The sequence below is a fragment of the Notamacropus eugenii genome, chromosome 6 (assembly GCF_028372415.1).
Source record: "Notamacropus eugenii isolate mMacEug1 chromosome 6, mMacEug1.pri_v2, whole genome shotgun sequence".
Lineage (NCBI taxonomy): Eukaryota > Metazoa > Chordata > Mammalia > Diprotodontia > Macropodidae > Notamacropus > Notamacropus eugenii.
Genome location: NC_092877.1, coordinates 353,272,322 through 353,287,726, shown reverse-complemented (window position 1 = coordinate 353,287,726; position 15,405 = coordinate 353,272,322). Strand labels below are relative to the sequence as shown.

Below are 15,405 nucleotides of genomic sequence, written 5' to 3'. Positions count from 1 at the left end.
GATCATCTCATTGTTAAGCAGGTGATATTGAGTTGGAATGGAGAGCCCTGGAATGAAACACACTCCTCTCTAAAGACCACATTTAGATCACAAACATAATGCAACTAAACTTTGACTGCTCATTTCTGAAGGTCTTTTTGGGCTTATAAAAACTCTATTATCAGTGGATTTAGAACACCTGGTACTTATGATGCTGACATTCCTTTAGAACTAAATCCTTTTTCAGTTTTCTTAGAAGCAGCCATTTTGAAGATTCCACTCTTCTTGTCATTCCTTTTGCAAGGAAGGATTTTAGCCAAAATATATTAGAAGAGTAGACTCAGATTTTTCATCCACCATTGTGAAACACAGTATTTTATAATTATTTTAAACTTTCCCTACAAGATCACTTTTGATAAATAATACTTTTGTCAATGCTTGGAAATTGGCAAAGAGTATAGAGAAGAGTGTATACAATTTATTTAAGTAACTGATCAACAAGCTGTTTGGCTAAAGTTGCCAGAAAACCCATGTCCTTTGGATGGGAGACAAAATTCAAGCTAAAAGATTATGTCTGAAGCTTACAACTGCAGCATCACATCCCTTTTCAGTACTTGTATGCTTTGTCAAGCATTAAAAAAGTTAAGATAGCCACTGTTATTGCTGAAGGAAAAATTGTTCAGAGAAAACATTCCTATTTTTTCAGTTAGTGATATTTAGAGATCTGGCCTGACAAGCCCACTTTGCACAAGGCAAAGGGGGAATGTATAAACAGGTTAAGTGTGTATGTGATAATCTATCGAGGAATGAGCATTAACAATGTCAGGGGCATCAGGAAGTTCTCATGCTGAAGGGGGCACCAGAACTGCCTAGGCCATGAAGGAGATCAAGGATTCTAAAAGAAGGAAGTATATTTCAGTAGATCCATTTATAACTGCTAGGCCTTCAAGTGTGGCTATAAAGGATAACCAGCCTCTGAAAGTCAGTGTAAAATATTTGTTCTGAGTTTTGAGTTTTACTCGATATAAGCATTATTTCACTTCAGCTTCAATAACCCGACCTTAACAGTTTTAAATCTGGGAGGTACATACTAATCAAGAAGGAAAAAAGTATACACCAAGAAAATGAACTTTCAGTTTTGCTTTATTTTTACTTGTCATAACTTAAAAAAGTAAAAATGGAACAACAGTATAGATATAAAATGATAGTTAATGAGTTCACCATCTATATTTCAAAGGATTTCAACAATTTTTGTAACAAAACACTAACATTTATAATTATTGGTGAAACATAAAATTCACAATTATGATCTTCATCCTGATGACCTTATGATATTGAAAGCATCTTAAGATATATCTATCACATACTGCTGTATCCAGTTCAAAGCCAAAATTCATTCCTTCTAAGACAAACTGTTACTAGCAAAATGTTACGGTATTTATTCAGTCATTTTAACTAGTATCTTCCTCTGCTTCTCTGTAAATTATATTTATGAATACATGATGAAACAGAACTAGTCATTTCAAACACGAAGCTATTTTATTTCTACAGATTTACAGCAAGCATTCTGTCTTAACCTGAGTGCATCTTATTCATGGTGGATATTAACCACAACTCAAAGAACCACCCTTAGCAGCCCCAAACACAGTTGTTAAACAAGAGAATTTATGAATGAATTTAATAGCTTTATTAGGCAAGGCAGTCACCACACAAGATCTTCCTAGTGATGTTGTCAAAAACCTGCCCGAGATCTAAGCTCCCTGATATGAAAGTAAAGCTTTGGGAACTTTGTGTGAGTGAGAAAACCTTCATTTCTAGTATATGTGAGGTACTTCTCTCACCAAGGGGGAAAATGCAGAATCTGGCAACCAGTGTATCTTTCCAGCCATTTACAGTGGACACAGTCAGCTCAGAGACCCATGTGTCTTCCACACTATGGGAAATGTGCACATTAGAAAGAACAACATTTTTTCGAGGCACTTAAATTTGCCTTGATAGGTTATAAGTATCTCCTAAAACTACAGAAGGATAATGCTATCATCTTACTTCTCCTCAGAAGAACAAGTTAAATTTAGAGGCCACTTTCTAACTCATTCCTCAATCTAACAGCTCTAATCTCAAAGTGACTCAACACAAGAGCTTTGGAATCTATACTACAGATGGATTTCCCTCATCATTAAGTGCTCTAGATACTTTACTAAGTAAACTTCCTTGGAGATGGTCCAAGGCAGAATTCCCTTATATCAAATTCCATTCTAGAGTAAACACTACTAGAGATGAGGTTCCCATACAGTGACTGCCACCATTCCCAATGTGATTCCTTTCTATTTTGGAATCAAGTTTATAGCCTGCTCAGGTCAATACCTACAGTGCACCATGAGCATAACAAAAGGGATTCTGATTTAGGGAAATTCTGCAACATACTTGCAGTTATTATAAAATAACCAAACATCAGCTAATTTCAACTTAGCAAAAAGAGCCCTGAGAACAATGCACTCCAAATAAACTCCAACTAGTAATATTCCAGTTGAGATACCATCAAGACCCAAAACACAGACAAGGACTGGAAAGGCTATAAATGAAATTTTACCAACATTTGAGGCACTAACAGACTACAGTACTTTAGAGAGCTGGAAAGAATTCAAAAAGGACAAAAATACACAAGGCTGTGTGTGTGAATGTAATATTCACACACATATTGTGCCATAAAAATGGCAACTTTCAGAATGACAATATATCCATAATTTTAGAGCCTACACAATTTTGCTTTATTGCAGCATCTATTTAAAATTTTATCGACATTGTGCCCTGGCAACAACAGTTGGTTGGGAGTGTAGAGTGTTCATTTAAAAATTAGTGCTAAAATGAAAAAAAAAATTATATGTTGTGTTAATAACAATCTTAGATTTGATGGATGCTCTTGGGAGGGGGAGAAAAAGGCATCACAATTATGTTCATGATTCAAATTCTGCATTGGATAGCAATAATTTCAACTCCACAGGTAATCTTATAAAAATTTTAAGCAAATAATAAAGTATGATTAAAAATGTTATCACCTAGTTTGCTATATGAGGAAACATTCACCTTAAATTTACTGAGCTCATTGGTTAATACTGCAAAATAAACTGATAAAATACCTGGAGATACATAGGCTATATACCACATGCTGTGTAAACAATCAACATGGCATTCGATATTCTGCACATGGGAAAACGAGATTTTTAACCATATGCTGCCAATAGTGCAACAATACTAAGAATAAAGAACTTCTATCATCTATATTTCTCATTGCAAAGAAAGACAGTCATTTCTGCTCTTTAAGTTAAAAAACATGGTCCTTGCCCTCTTTTAGAGGCAACTTTATCAAATAATGAAATACTTGCTTTATAGAATCTCATCTCTATCAAGGGATACATAGAAGAGATGGTCCTAATGCCTTCAAAATAGCCACACTGATTATACATAAAAGAGTAAAAAGTATTTATACTTTGAGAGAGAATACTTTAAGGAAGTACTATATTAAAAACTAAATATTAGCTGCATAAATATAGCTTTTGCCATTCAAGATACTAAGTTAGGGATACAGAGGGATGTGACTTTTTCACCTTTACATTGCAATTAGAAATACACTTATGTGAAGTTTAACATGTCAGAAAAAACTAGGGCGTGCCAGCTTGGAATCTGTGCTAAACTAGCTGATGTTCTACTTGGATTTTGACTTGTCATTTGAATAACCAGTAACACTGACTGAGCATGTTTGATCACTTACCAGTTTTCTCTACAGTGAACAAGCATGCAGACTAGCAGCAAATTGATAATGTTGTAGACAGAAGCATGGAGTAGGTGTTGAAAACTGAACACCAGGAAGAATTAAGCAGCACACTTAGCTGTGCCTTGGCCAGGGAAACAAAACTGAAGTTCCCATTCAGTTTTGGCCACAAGGTTCAAGATTCCTTGTGGCCACCCAGGTTACTTCTCTGCATGTCTGCTAACTTTCTGCTTGCTGTCTCTTGAGACAAATGGGCAAGATTCACAATGAGGTTTTAAAAGTATACAAAATGAAGCAAGTATAAATGGAAATTACTTGCCTCAAATAATTTGGAAAATAGCTGCATCTGAAATAGAATCTTTTAACGCTGACTGATGTTATTGCTACTTCTCATAGTTTCTGGGGTCAGATGAAGCAGCAGCAGAGCCTATACAGACACTAAAGGACAAAGACAGGCTTTTTGGGGGGAGCGGAGAGAGTAAGGACAGAACAAGGGCACAGGAGAGGAGGGATGGCACAGAATCAGTCTTTAAGATGAACTTTGATTTGCAAATCATTTGTGAATTTAATTCCCCTGGCCTCCCCGCCCCCATTTTTAAAAAAAATTCCCAAATTCTGGCGACAAGTCTAAGACTAAACCTAAACCAAAGGACACTAAGGAAATGTGGCACAAGGTAATCAATCTTACCTTAAGCTAAACCTTTTTGGTCATCCTACAGCTCTTTCCTGGTTGAATTTCTCTAGTAAATCACACAATAGTCAGTTTAAGAGAGGTCACTACAGCAGTGGCAGATGCTAGCAAACTAGAACATATATGCTATTTCTGCTTAAAAACATTAACATAAACAAATATGCATTTGATTCATGAATCTGATTTTGTTTAGAGAAATGTGTAAAACGTCAGTAGCAGAAGACAATCAATTTTTTCATATTAAGTTTAAAACAAGTTCTGGCATTTTGTTGGACAAAAGTTTTCATGCCAAACATTGTGTTTTCAAGTGGCCAAAATTCTGTCAGAAGCCAAGCATTTACTTAATGCACAAATTCTGCAAACATTATCTTACGGAGCTGGTTGCTCCTTTTAATAATATTTCCAGAAAAAGAAAGCTAAAAGAAAAAGCCAACTATAATGGCATTTTTCTACTTTTCAGTTTGAAGACAAAGGCCTCGTGTGAAAATCTCCAGCTTTAATTACTCCCTCCGCCCCTTTTTATAACCCAGCTTTGTAATAACATTTACCCCATATTTTGAGTGTCCCTCCTTGACCATAAGCAGGGCTTTGACACAATAGAGTAAGATTATAGTAAGTATGCCAAAAAGGTGGCAAAGAATTGTGTAAGAGGTAATACAGTTAGTTGCACATGGCCATTTGAACTTTTGAAAGGCAACCGGCAATTTGGAATCACTGGAATTTTTTCTCTTAAGAATTGTGCTTGGCACACAAAGTTTTATTGTGATTATTCCATTCTGTAAGGCTTTCTTATTTTAAGTTAATAAGTCTGGAATTAGGTTGCATTAACATCTGATATTCTGATACTACATTATTTCATTTATAACCTTAGTTTATCTTCTATCAAACTAAAGCTCAAGCAAATTACAAGATGCCTGCTGAAAAGAACCTCACCAAGTTTCTTGGACCCATGAACTAACAGCTCTCAGGAATGTTGAAGGAAAGCGATCTACAAAACACATGAAGAGTTATCAACCTAAATAATACTTTAAAATTGCCAGTTGTCTTCAAAACTAATCTAGAATTCAGCACTATTCTGAAAAACCAAATCAAACCAAACCAAAAAAAGGCATGAGGTTGCTTGGGAAGGCCAGAGCTTTGGTGACAGTAAGAGCCAAAGTGAAGACCTGGGTTTAGCCAGACCTAAGCAGTTTGCTTGAGCCTGAAGATTCGTTTATTTGCAGGGCTTTATGGCTACAGCATATTCTTCACTCATAGCACACATAACGGAGACCTGGAAGGACAAAAATACAACAGGTTAGAGCCGCTGGTGGTTTGTAAAATAACCACAAACCTCTGTTAACTGTTGCCGATAAAGGCAGCCTAAAAGAATCTGGTGTGTAATGCATTTGGGAATTGATTGTTTTCAACACCTGAAAACTGGTTTCTGAGAATTAAACTGCAGAAATGGTGTTTTCCTCATAGGAGAGTTTTCGAAATAGTCTCAAGCTTCTGAGTCTAAGAGCTGCTTCAAGGTGGGGCTTGGGCAGAAGGACTCATCAGCGACTTGGGGTAAGTTAGAACACGTCACTTCAACTTTTAAGGGATCAGTTTCCTCAGCTGTAAAATGAGAACTGGTCCCTTACAGCTCTAAATCTTGATACCTGAGACTAAATGTGGGCTAGAAGCCATCATCTTGATGCTTAAAGCATATTTTCTTCTAGTTCCTAAAACTTGTTAGATATACAAAGCTCCAACTTTGTATTTGGCAGCAATTATCAAGCTTTTAAATAGTTTCTTGGTAAAGCTGTACCTCAAATAGAGCATAGCAACAAACAATCAACTTGTTTCTAAATGGACTGAAGGAAAGTTATTTTCCAGAGACCCATTCAATTTTCAGGAAAAATAATAAAAATGCTGAGAAAAAAATTAAGCTTTATAACCACATCATTTCAAATTATACTTCAACACTTTTTCATCTCAGCACCCCAGGGCACAGTCTTCCTAAGCTACTGGGCTAAAAATTTTGTCCTCTGGTGGCTAACCTTTCTTCTAATGAAGAACATCCTCGTTTTAGCCAGAATTGTCAGATTCAGACCCTCAAGGTCACTGATGGGCCTAGAGGCCATTTCTGGGTAGGACCAGCATAAGCATGCCCTCACTGGCAGAACTAGGAGGAACTAGGATGACCTCCATGCAACAATTAAGACAGCTGAGAAGGACTTCAGTGGTGAGCTTCAGGTTACTAAGAATTAAAAACTTTTTAATACAAGTAAATCAAGAATATACCAACTCTTATAGTGTCAGTTTGTAGATAAGTGCCTTAAAAAAACCCCAATTAAAAAAAAAAACCTCACAAAAATAATACCTTATTATATCTTTACCTGCACGTCTTCACCTGCATTGTATTTTCCTTCAATTTCCTTGCCCAATTCACCTTCTGGAACCTTAAGATCCTCACGAACTTCACCAGTTTCTGTCAGCAGGGACAGGTAACCATCTTGTATGCAAATCAGCTTTAACAAAAAAGGTGGCACTTTCATTACTTCTGAGGGAAAGACCATCTCCCTCCTTCCTTTCCAGTTCTTAAAATTGTTAAGAAAAAGAGGTGAAAGCCACAAGCATGACCCAAGTTATCATTTGTAGTCTCCATATTACTGCTGGCAACTATAAATTTCAGCCTAGAGATTGGTTTCCACAAGAAACAGCTGAGCCAGCAGACTAACTTGATGGAGGCAGGCAGACACCAGTAAGAAGCCCAGCTCCTCTGACAGGGACAGAGAGAACAATCTACTCCAAAAAGCAGTGTATACGGTGCCATAGCAGGGCATGCTCACAAATAATGGTATGCTCTAAGCCACCTGCTCTTACCCTTTTGCAACAAAAAAACTAGCATTTTTTCAAAAGCAGGCCAAAGGTGTGGGGCTGGGTGTGGGGCTTTCCAGCACACCAGCCTTCAGAAGAGAACTACAACCGAGTGCTTGATACCTTGTACAGCTCCTGGAGGGACATGAAAAGCAAAGCTGGAACACTGCAGGCTGTCTGCAGGCCTCCTATTCAAGAATTTCAGGCCTCTCACGGCCGGGTGGCACAATGAACTGTGAAAGCACTGCTTGTGATTGGAGGAGAAAGGAAATCATGTTTGGGAGGTAGCAACATAATCTTTCTACCTTGACCAATAGCTCAGGGTGATAAGAGTATTTAATAAAAAAATGTAAAAGAAAACACCTGCCCCTACAAGAACCTCTTTTCCTTGATGCAATCTGAAGAACAGAACAACCAGGGAGAATTGTGGGGATCCAATTGAGGGCAGCGTGTCTCTGGCGGGAAGGGGCTGAAAGTCTGCAGTGCTGGGAGCCAGGATTGAGACCATCCTTACATGCCCTGCCTTCATTCTGAGCTCAGGCAGCCTGGCCATCTTCATCTGTTTGCTTAAGTACACTTCCGTATTAAAAAGTGCTATTTTCCATTGTGAACCATTAAATTGGTCATCTGAGCTATTAAATGAACTTTCAGATAAAAAATCAGTCTTGTGGGTTTGAGCCAGTTTTCCTGGAGCTTGATCAAAAGTAATACTGAACTAAAGAATACAGAGCTACATGACCAAACCTTGGAATACAGAAAGGTGACAGTGACTTCGGTGCCCTTTTTGACCACTGAGTCAACAGGAACTTTCCATTACAAAAAATGACTACACGTAACTTAAAGAAAATCACTTTTTCTCCACTTCTGCTCTGTTCCCCTTCCACGAGGATATCCTTAACCCTAAATGACTAGCTCACAAGTCATTAAGTTTCAAGGCCTAAACAAGACTAACCTGTAGTATAATTCAAAGGATCACAGTGATTAAAAACACAACTCTAACAAAGAAGTTTGTTAACACACAAAAAGCCCAGCACATGTAATAGCACAATGTAAAAATGACACAGCTGATTCTTAAATCTGTTTAGAATCAAGACACTACAACAGATGAAAATGGACCACAGGTAACTCTAATGGTAAGAGCGCAGAATGCTGGCTTGGACATGACTAGCTCACTAGGCTCATTCTCATATAAGAACTAAGATTCAGTTTAAATAACTTTTCCAAGGCCACAGGGACAATTCTTAGACTTGAACACAGTGATACATTTAATATAATTTTTACAATTTAGAAAATCCACAGCAATTAGCAATTCTCTTCCAAGCTAGCTCTGACTCCTAATGGAAGGTAGAAAAGCTACCTTCCATTAATCAATTAATTATATGTACCACCAAAGGGGGATTTCACAGAGCTAGACAAAAGAATAACACAATTCATTTTGGGGAAAAAAGCTCTAGAATCATGGAATATATTGGGGGGGTGTGTGTGAAAGAGGAATGAAGGGAGAATTAGCACTAACAGATGTCAAGCAATATCATAAAGCCAGAAATCAAGATCATACATCTTTCATATTTATGGGGTGGATTTTAAACCAAACAAGGAATATGGGTATTTATAAACAATAAAACAGATAATTTTGTTATGTGAAATTAAAAAGCTTTTGAAGAAATAGTATTAGCATATCTAGCATAAGGAAAAAATGGTGGACTGGGAAAAAAGTCTTTGCATCAAATATATATGACGAACAGGTTTGGTATCCAAGACATACAGTAGAAACATATATGTTTTTATATCTAAGAGAAAGATCAAATGCCATTTATTAATAAAGAAGTGGTCAAAGAACATGAACAAAAACTAGCACAATAAAAATAATGAACCATAAACAACATATGTATGTATATAAAAGGGTGTTCAACATTACTAATAAGAGAAATGCAAATCGAAACAACCCTTAAGTTTTACCTCACCTCCAACAAACTGATAAAGATAGTGAAACGATCAAATGTTTGAGGAGTTAAGGAAGCACAGATACACTAATGCATTGTTGATGGGGTCATGAACTGGTACAACCATTCCAGAAACCAGTTTAGAATTAGACAAATAAAATGACTAATGTTCATATCTGTTGACCTAGAGATCCCACAGCAGAATGAGGATGTCACTGACATAAAGGAAGGCTCCATCTACACCAAAATATTAATAGTATCACTTTGAAAGGATAGTAAAAAAACTGGAAAGAAACTAGTCCCACATCAACTGTGGAATGGATAAACTGCAGTTTCTGAATTAAGAGGATATTACTATGCTATAAGAAAGAATGAATGTGATAAATAGAGAGAACATGGAGAGACTTTTACAAACTGATCCAAAGTGAAGTAAGCAGAGTTAGAAAACAATACACAATGACTAACCCAACGTAAGTAGAGAGAACAGTAGCAAAATGACTGAAACCAGATTTTGTGAAATTATGATGACTGAATGTGTCCCTAAAGAGCGATGAGAGAAGACATCCTCTGCAGAGCTGGGGATCCATGGGTGTGGTACATGCTTATAGCAGACTGTTTCTAAATGCTGAATGATTCTGTGGGTTTTGTTAACTTCTTCCTTTTTTAAAAAAATTATGTTACAAGTAAAGGCTCCATGGGAAGGGTAGGGAAGATACTGAGAGCTATGTAAAAACAAAATCTATGAATAAAATCTATTTCTTAAAGACAAAATTCATAGCAACTAGCAATCCTAGATGGAATGATAATAAACATGAAATGATAATGGAAATGATAATAAAGGAGATGATAATAAACAAGAAGCTTAAATCTATTTTTCAATTTACCGACAAGGACAAATATTTCTCCTTCTGTGGAGAGTATAAAGATATAGTTAACTCAACAAATCCTCATGCAACAGCCATATGCAAAGGCCTCCATTAACGACCGAGGGAACATCAAGATACACAATACAATCCTCTAAAAAGGAAGTGTAGAATTTTATAGGCTTCCACAGGAGACATAGAAACAACAAGACTTCTCATTCCCAACCTCAGATTTTTAATGGAATGTATTACAAGGACTTAGCACCAGAATGGGTATAGAGTAACAGAGGGTAGGACCCTATGCTGCCCAACACAGCCCGTACTAAACTGCGGTTGCCCTCTGGTCTTTCTCCTCAGTGATCTGAGGATCTAGTGGCCTGGATTAAGGCTATTCATTCTCCTCTCCCCACTCAACTCTTGAGATAAATAAACAAGCAAATAATTGTTCCCTCCTAAACATCCACCCATCCTTCAAAGCTCAAGTCACCTCCTTGACAATGCCTTTCTTCTTCATTCCCCTATTCTTAGGCGAATTCTGCCTTACTCTTCACAGAGCGCTTTGCTTTGTTCCTAATACACCATCATGTAACACTTAATTATTGGGTATTAATATCATCTCTATCTGTGGCCATGCCTTATCTCCTCTTCTCCCCACTCCCTATGTGGCCCCTCCCACCTGACGGACCGTAAGCTTTGGAAGGGCAGGTAAGGAGCATGTGTAGCGTCACGTTCTGTCTCCCTAAACCAACCACAGCCCTCTCTTCTCACACCGCAGGAGCTCATAAATCTGTTGAGTTGAACTGATGAAATAAAAGCAAAATGTCTACACAATTGTCATCACCATTTAGGGATGAAACAGAGGGATGAATGACTAAATTTTGTTAAAGAAAATGAACTTTCTCCCACTTTTAGTGTTCTTTTCTAGATTATGTCCTTGTCACACTAAATATGCATGTGTGTATAATACCACCATGAAAAAATATAACAAGCAATTACATTCGAAGTGGAAGTCAATGAATTAACAATCTGAATTTAGATTTCCCTCTGTGAAATATAATCAGCACTTTTATTTCTAACTCCTTCATTGATATTCACAAATATGAAAGTGAAATAACATATATATATATATATATATATATATAGCTATGTGTGGTATTTAAACTCTCTAGGACAGCACAGGTTGAAAAAGAACAAATATGACTTGACCAAGTGTGCATCTTTTTAGTTCAGTTATATATGGCTCTTATTATTTCTCAAAAGAGCGAACACTATGACGAAGTATTAAAATTAAATGTGTAACTGGAAATGAAACCCAAGAGCAAAACTGTTCAAGTTGCCAGTCACAATACAGTCAATGAGTCAAAGGAGAAGATTCAAACTATACGATGTTGTTAAGCTCTTGTCTTCATTTCCTTTCACTCAATGACACTTTCTTTTTTTCAAAATAATCTTTTTATATAAAAAGGCAATATGAATAAAATACAATGATCTAGTCTTTACCATCTTTTAGGAAAATTTGTCAATTGTCTAACTTCTTCCTCTTTTAAGATTCAATTTTATTTTTTATTTTCAGTTTCAAGTTCTTTCCCCCTACCCTCCTTCCCCCACCCATGAAGAAGTCAACAATCGTAATGCTTATATATGAGGTCACACGCAACGTATTTTTGCATTAGTCATATTCCAAAAGAAAAAAATACTAAGAAAAAGGAACAAAGTATGCTTCCATCGGCTCCAAGTTAATCCGTTCTCTCTCTGGAGGTTGGATAGCATGTTTCATTGTGAGTCCTTCGGGATTGCTGGTGATGTTCACATTGGTCACAGTAGCAAAGTCTCGCTACAATATCAGTGTCACTGTATATACAATGTTTTAGTTCTGCTCGCTTCATTTTGCATCAATTCAAGAAGTCTTCCCAAGTTTTTCTGAAACTATCCTTTTCATTATTTCTAATAGCATCAGTATTCCATTCACATTCACATGCTTTAGCTGGCTCAGCTATTTCCCAAAAGTCTTCTCCTCTCAGTTTCTTTGCCACCACAAAAAGAGCTGCTATAAATATTTTCAGGGTCTTTGGGGACAATTTCCTCCAATGTTAAGTTTTATAAGGTTCTAAAGTTTTTTCATTTAAGTATTAAACACCTATTTGTGTTAATACATAACCCTGGCTGACATGAAACTTAGCTGAATGTGAGGCCAAGTTCTACTTGAAGATCTGCACTTGTGATTAGCCAACCAGATCAAAAATAAAGCTTCTCAAGTGCAGTGGAGGTACCTTGTCCTATGAAATCTGGAGGTTTTGTAGCAAGCACAAAGTAGTGGTTTCATTAACTTTATGGAACTTTGGACCCACACACTTCAACAAACCATTTCAAGAGCAATCATCATCACTTGTTCTGTACCTTACTAATGTTTTAAAATGACAATTCACATTTTTACAAAGTGAAAGTAATTTTAAAAATGTCACCATTAACTCTACTGCAGAAATATGAAAATCACTCTCTCTCCTTCCAGTATCTACAATGAATATTTTCCTTATATTTCCTTCTTCTTATTTAGAAGCAAGAGATGAATAAAAGCACTCTGGCTTATACAACTTGTAACAAACCATGTGTGTAATAAAGGGAAAAAATCTATTGAGAGGAAATTACTTACTTGATAATCATTTCTCTTGATATTTGGAACATCCATGTTGTGAGTGGAAGGGCAAATATCTTCGTACTTTTTGCCCGTAAAAATATCAATTCCAACCAAGTGAACCTAATGCATAAAGTAAGCGTGTTAAATTTTTGTCCAGTCCAATACCTAAATTACTTTAAGAGCAAAATATCAATTCTGTTTGAGATTTTCGTCTCTCAAAAACAAAATGTTATCTTTAAGAAAAAAATGAGACCCCACCCCCCAACACGGGCACATTAGATACTATCACAAAAATGCAACTGTCCTGGCACTCAAGGAGTTTTATGTTCCATCAGAGGATACAGTAAATACAAAAGAAATACAAGTTAATCTTGGAGAACCGGCACTGGCAGATGGGGGGTAGGGATGTGGGATAAAAGAAGGCCTCTGAGCTGAGCTGTGAAGCTTCAAAGATGGTGAAGGAGGAGATAAAAGTGGTCAAGGAGGCAGGGGGGCAGAGTGTGCAAAGGGCAGGGACAGGGACTATCAGGAGAAGCGCAGCAGGAAAGCCCACTAGGGTAGATCTCAGGAGTGCTGCAAAGAGTCACCCATGAGAAAGCTCAAAGGGCCGGTGGGCATCAGGTCCTCACAAGGTGAAGGGCAGCCTTGGTGCTTACACTAAGTAGGAAGTAACAAGGTCAGACTTAGGATTCAGGAAGATGACTTTCTGGGGGGCAGGGAGACCAATGAGGGTCCCAGATCTAGAGCCGAAAGGGTACTGGGAGACCCTCCTTTCAGAGATGAAGAACAGAGGCCCGGGTAAGTAAAAGCCGCTTGCCTGAGCTCATACAGATAGCATTCCTGTTTGTGCAGAGTGGTCTGCACACTGCTCTCGGAGGGCAGGGGCTGTTTTTTCCTTTCTTTGTATCCCCACCAGGGCTTAGCACAGCCTGAAATAGAGCAGCCGCTTAACCAAGCATCGCCATGGTCCACGCCAGGGTGTGAGCGCAGGTTCCTAACTCCAGCGAACTACCAGCGGCATGCCCGCAGCAGCCCGGTCTCAAGGACTGGCATTGCCGCACGTGGGTCCCAACCTCACGGACCCTCCGGCTCCGCGGGCAGGCGGGGTTCCGGGAGGCCCGGCTGGGGAGGAGGGGGCGGCCCGGGCTGGGCCGGGCGGCGGGCGGGCGCGGTCACCTTGGCGTGGCCGTGCTTGCCCGTCTTCGAAGTGGACATTTCCACGATCTTGCAGGGCCGGCCCTTGAGCACCACGAAGCCGTTCTTGCGCAGGGCCGAGCACTGCATCGGATACGTGCTGGAAGCCCCGGCGTCTCCGGTGGTGAAGTCGATCTCGTCGGCCATGGCGGGTCGGGGCGGTGGTCCTCCTGCGGCGGGATCTGGGCAGGGGGGAGGGGCGCTGGGGGGGGCTCCGCTCGGAAACTTTCCCATCGTGAGAATCGTGACCGGCCTCCCCGCCCCGGGCTCCACCTGCGCCCACCTGCCCCCTCCCCCCCGCCCGGGGCGCGCGCCGCTCCCCTCCCCCCCTCGCGGGGACGCGCATGCCCCCGATACGCCGGCCCTGGAGCGCGCGTCGCTCCCCACTCCCCCGCCGCTACCTGGCGCGAGGCTCCGGTCCTGGTCCCGGCCCCGGGGGGCGCGCGCCGCAGGGACCCTCCCCTGCCCCGAGATGCTCCGTCAGCGCCCCCCGCCCGAGTCCCCGCCGAACTCCCGGCGCTCACCTTCCAGCCAGCGGCGGAGGCTCTGCCCGCGCTCAAGGAGCCTGATCATCCACTGCGGCGGCAGCGGCGGCCGCGGATGCGAGGAGGCTTCAGCAGACGGGGCGGGGCCCGGCAAGCACTTTCCCCGCCCCCTCCCCCCAAGCCAGCCCTCTCTTCTACTCCCCCGCCCGCACATCACTCCCCCTTTCCCTGATAGGTCCTTGGCGCGTCGAAGGCACCGCCCTCTTAGGCCACCATTGGCTGAGGAGACTCCAGCCCCGCCCAGTCACGTGAAGAAAGCTTGGCAACCCCACGTGCCTTCAAACAGCCCATTTCCAGTCTGGGGGCCTTACACAGGCGGCCCCCGCAGGCTCAGGTGACTTCCTAGGCGGGACCCACCCGACTCCATCGAGATCCCGAGCCATGAGCTCTCCTCTCAGTTGGCTCCGCCATCCTGGTCTGTCAACTATTCCTCGAAGAAGCCACGCCCCCCGGAGGGGGTAGGGTTCGCGGCACGTGACGATGCGCGGCGGGGGGTCGGGAGGGGGCGGAGCGCCTGTTGCCATGGCAGCGGCGTGCACTGGTCTCCCTCTCTGCAGACAGCGTGTCCTGCCGCCTGGGAGATGGCCTCCCTCCCAAAACGGCCTCTTGTCCCACCTAAGGAAACCCCCGCTCTGTGACTCCCCGCCGTGGCCTTCGGCCCGCTCGGCCTCCCTGCCTCCAGACTCTCCCCACTAGTCCAGAGGAGCGATCCTCCTAAAGCGCACCTGGCGCCCCCCTCGTCCCCGCCACTCAGTAACCTCTAGGGGCCCCAATCGAGAGCCTGCCACAGCCTGGCCCCTCCCTCAGTCTGTCACACCTTACCTTGTACCTGGAGACCCCCGATGCCAGCCTCTCGGCTGTTTTCAAAAGCCCTCCCGCTGCCTGACCCTCCTACCTCCACCACCACCACCCCCTCCTTTCCCCTTCTCCTCCTTCCTCCTC

The 15,405-nt window shown here is 41.0% G+C and overlaps 1 protein-coding gene across 2 annotated transcripts; it reads right to left on the bottom strand.

Moving 5' to 3' along the window:
* Nucleotides 1–1,104: 1,104 nt before the first annotated feature.
* Nucleotides 1,105–14,576, bottom strand: EIF5A2 (eukaryotic translation initiation factor 5A2). Of its 2 annotated transcripts, none has more exons than XM_072618479.1 (5): nucleotides 14,443–14,576; nucleotides 13,901–14,100; nucleotides 12,740–12,844; nucleotides 6,803–6,934; nucleotides 1,105–5,712 (listed from the first exon to the last, which is right to left on the bottom strand). In XM_072618479.1, the coding sequence occupies exons 1-5, from the start codon at nucleotides 14,489–14,491 to the stop codon at nucleotides 5,653–5,655; spliced, it is 546 nt and encodes a 181-aa protein (XP_072474580.1). In that variant the 5' UTR covers nucleotides 14,492–14,576; the 3' UTR covers nucleotides 1,105–5,652. The 2 variants fall into 2 exon arrangements, with proteins under 2 accessions (XP_072474580.1, XP_072474581.1); XM_072618480.1 differs by lacking the exon at nucleotides 14,443–14,576 and adding an exon at nucleotides 14,320–14,379 and having other exon boundaries at nucleotides 4,750–5,712.
* Nucleotides 14,577–15,405: the final 829 nt, after the last annotated feature.